This window comes from Ascaphus truei, chromosome 4 (genome assembly GCF_040206685.1).
Source record: "Ascaphus truei isolate aAscTru1 chromosome 4, aAscTru1.hap1, whole genome shotgun sequence".
Taxonomy (NCBI): Eukaryota; Metazoa; Chordata; class Amphibia; order Anura; family Ascaphidae; genus Ascaphus; species Ascaphus truei.
In genome coordinates, this window is record NC_134486.1 from 375,865,619 (window position 1) to 375,875,231 (window position 9,613).

At 35.7% G+C, this 9,613-nt stretch overlaps 1 protein-coding gene across 1 annotated transcript; it reads right to left on the reverse strand.

Moving 5' to 3' along the window:
• Positions 1 to 645: 645 nt before the first annotated feature.
• On the reverse strand, positions 646 to 8,639 carry OSR1 (odd-skipped related transcription factor 1). The gene is made up of 4 exons (XM_075598423.1): positions 8,376 to 8,639; positions 4,160 to 4,236; positions 2,872 to 3,560; positions 646 to 2,289 (listed from the first exon to the last, which is right to left on the reverse strand). Exons 3-4 carry the CDS (start codon positions 3,504 to 3,506, stop codon positions 2,154 to 2,156), a joined length of 771 nt encoding a protein of 256 aa, XP_075454538.1. The 5' UTR covers positions 3,507 to 3,560; positions 4,160 to 4,236; positions 8,376 to 8,639; the 3' UTR covers positions 646 to 2,153.
• Between the last annotated feature and the right edge of the window lie 974 nt (positions 8,640 to 9,613).

Sequence of the window (9,613 nt, forward strand, 5' to 3'; positions counted from 1 at the left end):
TGGCCTAGAAAATGAATTGTTTCATTAGCGAACTATTTCGCAGCACTCTACTTCAAGTAAAGTGTATATTTAATACATGACAACCTGTATGGATTTGTGTCACTGTATGATATATTATATTTGTTATATATATTATATATATCAATCAAATGGAAGGACAGACATCCCAATGAAAAAGGTGTTTCCCCATTATAACCCAGCATACAGCACTTCCACTGCAGCAAGGGATTCTGGGAAATGACATGCAAATGAGCACACAGTGTCACTTTTTGCCTCAATAACCATTTTTAACATGGTTCCTATATATATATATATATATATACATACATACATACATACATACATACATACATACATATATATATATATATATATATATATATATATACACATTCGCCAAGCGATAATGCGGAAGGACAGTGTTGCAGACTCTCTCTCATACATGAAAACTTGATAATGATAATTGTGTATTATTATATGATGATATATATATTTAGATTTATATATACAGTGTATCTATATACAGTGTGAGTGTGTGTATCTATCTATCTATCTATCTATCTATCTATCTATATATATATATAAATATATATATACACACACACACATATACATACTATGTGCTTACCTTTGAGGAGGAGAGCTTATAAAGTAAAGAGAGAACAATCCACAACACATCAAAGGCTCAGTAAAAGTGTCTTTTTTTGCGTCTCATTTCAAAGCTTCTCTTCCATCGAATAAACATTTCTGATAGAAGACAGCTGGCTGAAATCAAAGGCTGTCTAATCAACATTTACTCGACTGAAATGCAACTGATAAAAATAAAATGCTAACAATAGTGGGGAGGTGAAAGAGTTATTTCCTCCACTTTGCCCGCAGGCTGTGTGAAGAGTAACCATTTGTCATTACTTATTTGATTTGTTTTTCACACTTTTGACACCTAATAGTATCTGCTAATACTTGAGATCTGCGCCTAGACACCGGGCGTCACACATTACAAGCAATGCAATAATTTTACTCCAATTTGTGTCTATTTGTGTTACAATTGTGAATCCAGGAGCTCATTTCTTTGGTTATTGCAACAATTGACATCTCTTTTCATTTGTCCCCCTCCCAATTACAACACAATGTAATTGGTCATGCAAGTTCCATACTTCCATACTACTAAATGTACGGTTGTTATTATGTGTTCAATGTAATTCAGTGGGCGAAGTAAAGGTTAAAACGTTTGATAGTAAACAACATTTTATTTCAATACTTTCTTATTTTTATTTGTTTTAAATCCAGTGATAAATGTTATTTATCGTTAATCAGCGTAAAGTGCCAAACAATCATACAATTTAGCAAAAATATTTTGGAATGTCATCTGCTTTTTAAAAAAAAAAAAAAAAACAATTTTAGCTTTTTGGGTTGAAATGCATGAAAACCCACTCAAAACCTGCATGCATGCTTTAATGCAAAACAGCCATAGCATTTAACATACAATAAGACAAGAACGTTCCTAGTACTGCTTTCTTTCCATGTTCAGGTTATTTTCAAATACAAACATTTTCAGCAAAGAAATTCGACAATAAACAAAATGATGTGAATTCGGACATTGCAATAAGCACTGATTGTCAATGTGGGTATTCTTCCTGGTCAGTGTTTACAGAAAAGCTGAAAGCCTTAACAGCTTGTTTTCAATGCATGCCTATATTTAAATACACTACAAATGTGGAAATTAGGTAAGATATGGACAGTGCTTCAGCCGCTGAGGAGACCCAGAGGAACAATGTTTTGCATAAAATCCCTTGTATTTACTCTATATTTCTCCCATCCACTGGAGTTTATGTCGGAGCTGCTGTACATTAGATCTGCATAAAGTCACCGCTGCAGTCACAGAAGAGAAACATCATACATTTGGATGCAGTGTTTGAGTAGGGCTCCTCTAACACACGAGCACCACCTTTTGGCATAAAGTTTTTAATGCCACATCCAGCTTCTGTTCTTCTTGTGTCTGTTCTTCTTTATGTCCCCCCCTCAAAAAGCAAATTTCATCTAAGAGTTCATTGAAATTGGGAGCGCTTGTCTGCTCAAATGTGTCCCCTTAAACGCTTGTATGTAATAACAGATCATTTAAACAGTTTGATATATCAGTTTTGTACAAATGCAGTTCAGCATTTTATTTTGGAAGGTTTGAGCTCTTTCACTTGTGTGTGCAGAGTCTTATGGACAGCTAAAGTCCGTGACTGACAAAATCCCTTCCCACACTCCTGACACTTGAAAGGCTTTTCTTTAGAATGGATGTACCTGCAAGAAAAATTAAACAATTATTTGTATTGGATGCAGACCATGCCTGTTGCCATATTGTTATTGTTACCTGCTGCTTTTTTAAATTATTGACACACGTTATACTTTTTAACATATCAAAGAGGCATTGACATGCATATTAATTGTATACTTTCTGAAGGTGTTCAACTGTAAGCTCAATTTTCTATCGCTGTTGTTGGAAATTAAGATCATTTATCATTGAAGAGAATTGAAAAATGAATATTAAAAAGATCAGATCTAAGTCATTTAGTACCAGGATCTCATTTGCTTTCACCTTTCACGGAGAGTCTTAATAAGACTTTCAAAATACCTTGTCTGGTACATTGCTTAAATAGTTCTCGTTTGGGAAAACTCAAGCATGTTTTAGTATGCTTGATATTTAATCATTTTTGGCATCGGTGTAACTTTTTTTTTATTGCCATTTACTAATTATAACTAAGATGGGGCACATATAAAGGACATAAAGATAGACATCATGAGGTATTTAACATGCAGTTTGGTAATAACAATATCATTGCACATATGTGCTGTATTACTGTAAGGATATTATTAAATCGTTACCTATGATCTCTCAGATGGTCTTGTCTTCTGAACGCCTTATGGCAAATATCACATGTGTATGGCCTTTCATCTGTGTGGGTTCTTTCATGGATCAAAAGATTATAAGACTTGGTGAAATGTCTCCCACAGAATTTGCACACGAATTCCTTCTTAGTTTTAGAAGGTAGCCTTCCCCTTGTGGCTTTTTTCTCAGGCATAAGCTTGGTAACGTCAAGAAGAGCAGGAGGAGACCCTGGCACATCCAACTGGCCCAGTTTGCAGTGATCCTCTTGTGTAGCTGCCACGGCAAGATTGGCAAAATCAAACCTGGGTTTCGTTTTAATGGACAAGTTTGTGGATTCTTGCTTGGGGTGGATAACGTGAGGGAAGAAAGGGAAGGCAGGCAGCTGGAACCTAGCGTCCATTAAATTGGAAACTCCTGGGACTTTTGAGAAGGAAGATCTTGGCAGATGCAAAGTTGGATATCCCAATGTCCATTGATGAAGATGTACAGCATGCAGGGCACTGAAGCCGTAAAGATTGGGTATATGCTCTGCTGGCACTGGTAGCCCATTAAACGCTTGCAGAAAGGAATAGTTAGTAAGCTGCAGAGATGGGTGAATTGGCACAGGAGCCGGAAGCGTCTTGCTCCCCATAATGGTGGTCACTTTGGAACTTGTTTGGAAGTATTTCCAGCAGACCACAAGAAGCTAGTAAAAGAACAATCGTAACAACATTAAATGAGCCATTTCATAAAACAACATACAGATTTAACAATAAACCTTTATCAGCGTTTACCAAATATCTTTGCATGTTTCATTGTGGAAAAGCAATTTGTTTCACGTGGGAAAATAATTTCACTTTAAAGGAATTAAATATGGATTAATTCAATTAGCCAGTGTTTGTAATAGTATCATTAAACACTTGCAAAATGTAATGCTTTGCATTTCTTTTCCCATACTTAAGTGATCTGAAAAGCAGCAAGTTTGTATCAGGTATTTCCTCTTACTGTGTGTGCAGTAACAATGGAGTACTATGTATTAATAAGGCAAACTTCACACAAGTGCAACTATATTGCTTTCAATTGCAATAAGATACAGCATTCGTGGAAACCGGTATGCCCTTTGTTGGCAATGGGCTCTACCTCGCATTACAAAGTAAATCCCATAAAGTTGATACTGGCAGGTTATACATAATGCTAGATTTCGTTAAAACACAAATCAATTAACAAAATAACACAGGGTTTACATCATGTACTGATGTAAAAAAAAAAAAGTAAATGGAAGAGATTGCGTAGAAATGTTCTTACCAGGTAAATGTAAAACAGTCGAACAGATGTGAGACGGTGAAGGGGACCTCCTGGAGTCCTCAACCTCCGAATGTAGCCTACAATATACAAAGAAGTACAAACGTTTTCAAAAGGCTTCCAAATGTCTTCATCATACTGCCAAAAAGCAAGAGATGGGAGGATTACTAACTGAAATGGGCCAGCCAAAAGAGATTCGGTCATTCGAAAAGGTGTAGGTTTGGATATAGTCTATACAGCACAATAGTGAGATTGCTATTCACATTTCAATACATTATAATCTGTTTTCTTTTCTCCAAGGTCGCCAGTAAACTCAGGTATGTGATCGATGTGAGAGTGGAAAAGTAACACATCACTTTGCCACAATGTCATATTTCTTTTTGCAACTATTGCAATGGAGTCCCTATAGAAGAAAATAAAATAAAAAGCGGGGACAGAATAACAAATCCTTCTAAAATGCACACCATTCTGGTTTTTTTTTGCCTATAAGGAATAATTAAATAAGCATTTAATAACAGTACCAATCGTCCCTAATACTTCTATGAAATGAAAGAGTGATGTTTCAAGTAAAGACTGTACAATTTTACAGCATAATAACAGAAGGAAAGAATCACTGAAGAAGGCACCAAAATGCATTTTACATCCTCACAAACATGTGCATTAAAACATTTTTAAAGGGTCCCATCGTTTTCCATCACTGACAACTTAGTTCACATTTGGAAACTGCAGCCTCACAATAATAATCTTTCACAAATGCTGCTCTTTTCCACACCTTGCAACATCATATTCACTAAGGGACACCCCCATCTAATGGAATTCCATAGCAATGACCAAGAATAAATGCAGTAACAATGTTTGCAAGATTGCACGTTTCAAGCATCATTGTGGATGATCAATGTTTTACATTTTTAGTTAGAGTTAATATATTGGCACTAATAGGTTTTATAAGCACATTTAACATGTACCGTTGTCAGTATTTTAAATCAATCAATAAATCTATATTTCTCAAAAATCCTCCACATCTAACATAACAATGGTATTTTCCGAGTTCACATAGCAGCGATATATATATATATATATATATATATATATATATATATATATATATATATATATATATATATATATATATATATATTCTTTTGTGTGTATTGTATTGTATGTCTTTATTTATATAGCGCCATTAATGTACATGTGTGTGTTCCTTATATACTTATCTACCTAGTGCAATATTGAGGAATGTATGTTCAGGTACAAAAAGAGATAGACTACCTAACATTTCTCTTGTTTTGTTTGTATGTATAAGTTTGATATGAATACATGGAAAATAATATTCGCTGCCCTTCTTTTGCATTCAACTTGGTTTAGAATAACATCTGTCATGTTTCTGATCGCTTACATCAACTGTCTTCCCAATCAGTATTGCACATCTGTCTAGATTTCTGCAAGAAGTGTAGATGTTACTATTCCATGGTAATTGGAATAATTATACCTAGTAAAACACAGACTCCTAATGCGCTAGAAACCAGCAAATAAGACCCTATTCCCCAGTGCTGCATCACCTCAACCTTCAATTTAGGTTCATGTAAACAGATGTGTATCTACCTTCAAAAAGATTCTGGGTGAGTTATCTGTACCCCATGGCAATAAAAAGTCCAATTTTTAAACAGAAGACTTGCTTGCTGAGTAATTGAGAACAGACCACTTGTGTACTGACATAAGACTGAAACAAAACCCTCTCTGCCAAGATAAATTTACCCTGGAAAATTGGATCATAAACTTGAAAGACTACATCTGTCCTTAGCTTTTATACCATTTATAAGGTTTGCAAGTTTGCTAATATAAATTGTCCTTTGCCATTGTGTAAAACTATCTTGGAGATAAGTTCACCACTAAGTGTATTTTGCAACAGATATATTTTAAGAACACAAAGCTTTACACAGGCATCTTAATCGCAGATATTTGTTCTAGCTAAAATAAAAACCCCAGCCTCTCCTTTGAAACCATTTGCACTTGTCAACCATAGTTACTAATTGGTTGAGTTTGTCAAGTTGTACATTGCACATTTCAGGTTTGGCAATGCGGTCAATTCTTTTTTTCCGCACTTAAAATCATATTAATAATGGAATCTTTAAAATCATATTAATAATGGAATCTTTAAAATCATATTAATAAGGGAATCTTTATCTGCAGACAGGAAGATTTACAAGGGCAACCATTATACTAGTGTGGAAAAATAAAATAATTAGGTAAGTAAAATACAAAAATGTATATATATATATATATATATATATATATATTATATATATTCTACAACATACCGTGAGCTACATGTTTCTGCATTGAACTACTCATTTTCTAATATGTCATGTGAGTGAGTTATTTAATAGGAATGTTATTCATTTTATTTCATGTATTATTATTACATTTCCATTGTGCTCTTTTTTCCTTAGAGTTTACAAGAAATGAAAGAGATAAAGAAGCAACATCTGTCTTGTGGAGAGCAATTATCAATTTTGTTTATTTTTTTAATGCACTGGTCCCCATCAAATGTACTGACTCATAATTTAGATATACCAGTGAAACGGGATTAGACAGGTCGTTGCTTACATGGATTTCCAATATACAGTAAAACCTTGTTGAAGAACAGTAATTGGCTATACCAGATGAAACAAGTTTCCTGATCAAACTCTATCTAGATCATGAGAAGAATGTAGAAGATTTACTTTCGTGTTTGAATGATCAAAATCTCCCTTTTACTTGCTACAATTGCAAATGTAATGAAAAGGGAACAAAAATAAATACTCAGTGTTAAGATATGTTTCCATTAAAAAACGCTTCTCAGATCTAATTTCTTAGAGAGATTCTTTCAATCCCAAATTTATTTACCGTACAAATACATTAAAAAAAAAGTTCAAATCGAACTGTATCAGGGAATAGTGAGTTGTATCTTTATGGTGCTTTAAATATGAAATTCCCGGTCAAGGTCTCAATATGTCAAGTATCACTTCCATTTGAGAAGCATCCTATCATGATCCAGGTTTACATGCAAGTTCTTCTATATATTAAAAAAAAAAACAGTAAATCTTCACCTTATGACCCCTTTGCTAAATGGAGAGATCCCTTTTAAACTCTACAGTATTTGCTGCTAACACAACTCCTAACCTTGCACCACCTCCAGGATGCAGAACAGAGATGGCAGAAACTGCTGAACTCCTAAAAATATAAACATTCAACAACATCAAAGCACTGCAGGAAACTAAGATGTGAAAGTGATGGGGCCCTCCAATCAGTTTGCAATACACTCACTGAGTAATTGAATGTCAGTGGTACTAACACACTCATGGAGACTTTTATCAGTGTATTTTTCCAGTGGTACATACAGCCCACTCGTGGGTTTCTTTGATATTTTCTGGAACACGATTCGTGCGTCCACATTTCTATTCTACACAATATTCCACACCATTCTCAACTGGTTCTCTATTAAGTAAATAACCATCTATATACATTTCTGTCGCATGCACCTGTTTTCTGAGTAATATTCTTTGTGGCGATTACTTCTTATACAGCAATAAACTAAGTTGAAAGGGACACATTTGTAGATCTGAGCAATTAGGAGGAGCACCGATCAGAAAGAAATGACAGGTGCTTATTTCGCAAACTTGCATAACCCAATCTCACCATTTGTATTGCCAAAGTTAAATAGCATTATCACTTACAATTAGTATAACTGTAGGTTGAAATTAATTTAGCACAGTGCACTCGTGAATTAATCTTGTACACGTTGATTGATGTTGAAACTTTACATAAACTGCTCATGCAATTAGTCATTTTTTTCATAGGGGAAGAACTAATTTTGTTTCAAGCCTCGTTTACATTATTAGCATCCATGAACATGTATTTAATCTATTCTACAAATAGACACCACAGACTTAAAAAATGGACAAGATCCCACACTTGATAAAGTAGACATTTAATATAGACCAATAAGACTCAACTGTGATTAGTATCTTACATTCGTAATTGCATTTGAATTCCTTTATATGCCACTTTATAAATCACAGAGTAAGTATGTACAATTAGGGTAAACATGTTATACACAATAATGCAGTTTGACAGTAGATTACGGAGTTTACTTTGAAAGCACACATGCCAGGTTTAAATAGAAATGCCAGAGTATATGACAAAAAGAATTTGGGGGAAGTCGTGCTGCATTTACCTATTTCAGGTATCTGATCCCACGGTGTCAGTGCTTCTGGTCCTGGGGTGGGTGAGAAAAAACAGAAATGGAGCTTCGTCTACATATGTTTGTGCCCAGAAGCAGGGGAGGGAGGCTGGCATGCTCCGGTCACTGCTTGGGATGATTGCAGGAACTCGCTGCTCACTCACAGACGCTCAGGTGATCCACACACTAATTCTCCAAGAGCTGCTGCTCTGTGTCTCCAAGAAGTCGATCTGAAACTGAACTGAACTCTATTCGCCAGTCACCTCCTTATTTCAACCACACAGAGCGCATGCGTAGCAGCACTGATCAGCCAGCCCCCAGCTAAAAAGTTTCAATCAACTTACTTTTGGAGAGGTTTCGACTGGAGTTTCTCTCTCTCTCTCTCTCTTCCTCTCTCTTCCTCTCTCTTCCTCCTCTCTCTCTCTCTCTCTCTCTCTCTCTCATCTCTCTCTCTCTCTCTCTCTCTCTCTCTCTCTCTCTCTCTCTCTCCTCTCTCTCTCTCTCTCACTCTCTCTCTCTCTCTCTCTCTCTCTCTCTCTCTCTCTCTCTCTCTCTCTCTCTCTCTCTCTCTCTCTCTCTCTCTCCTCTCTCCTCTCTCTCTCTCTCTCTCTCTCTCTCTCTCTCTCTCTCTCTCCCTCTTTCTCCTCTTCTTCCTCTCTCTCCATCGCTCCCTAACTAGACAGATCTTGTACAATATAAGATACCTTCCCTGGAATCAAGGAGGATAGAAAACTGTATGTGTTGATCAGTCTGAATGTAGCATGCTGTTACAGTGAATTGAGAGCATACAGTATGTATATACTGTATGGTCACAGAGAGTTAAAACCTTTACACATCCCCTGCATATCCAGCACAACATCCACTATTAGAAATAACTACACAGTAAGAGTTTGATCATATACAACAAGCATGGGAAACAAACAAAATATGTATCATCAATAAATGCTGACATCAATATATTCTTACATTTCTTGCAACTGTAGAAGTTACCAGGTAGTCATGGCATAAACCTGATTTTAGAACACTGCCAGGTGCCATAAAATCTCATGGCAAACACTGTTTTCTTTCAGTCTGTTGATGCAGATGAGACCCCAGAGTCATGGAGGAGACACATAAGCTGTCGTTCTTTTTAAACTCTACATACAGTACACGTAATGTCTGTATTGATCTGCAAGTTACAATAAAAAAAAGTAGAACATTTCTGTATGCTCCTGACATGTTTGTTATTGTCA

Coding starts and splice junctions, on each gene's coding strand:
- OSR1 (XM_075598423.1), bottom strand. CDS start 3,506: ATGGGGAGCAAGACGCTTCCGGCTCCTGTGCCAATTCACCCATCTCTG. Junction 2,290..2,871: donor GACCATCTGAGAGATCATAG/GTAACGATTTAA, acceptor TTTTTCTTGCAG/GTACATCCATTCTAAAGAAA.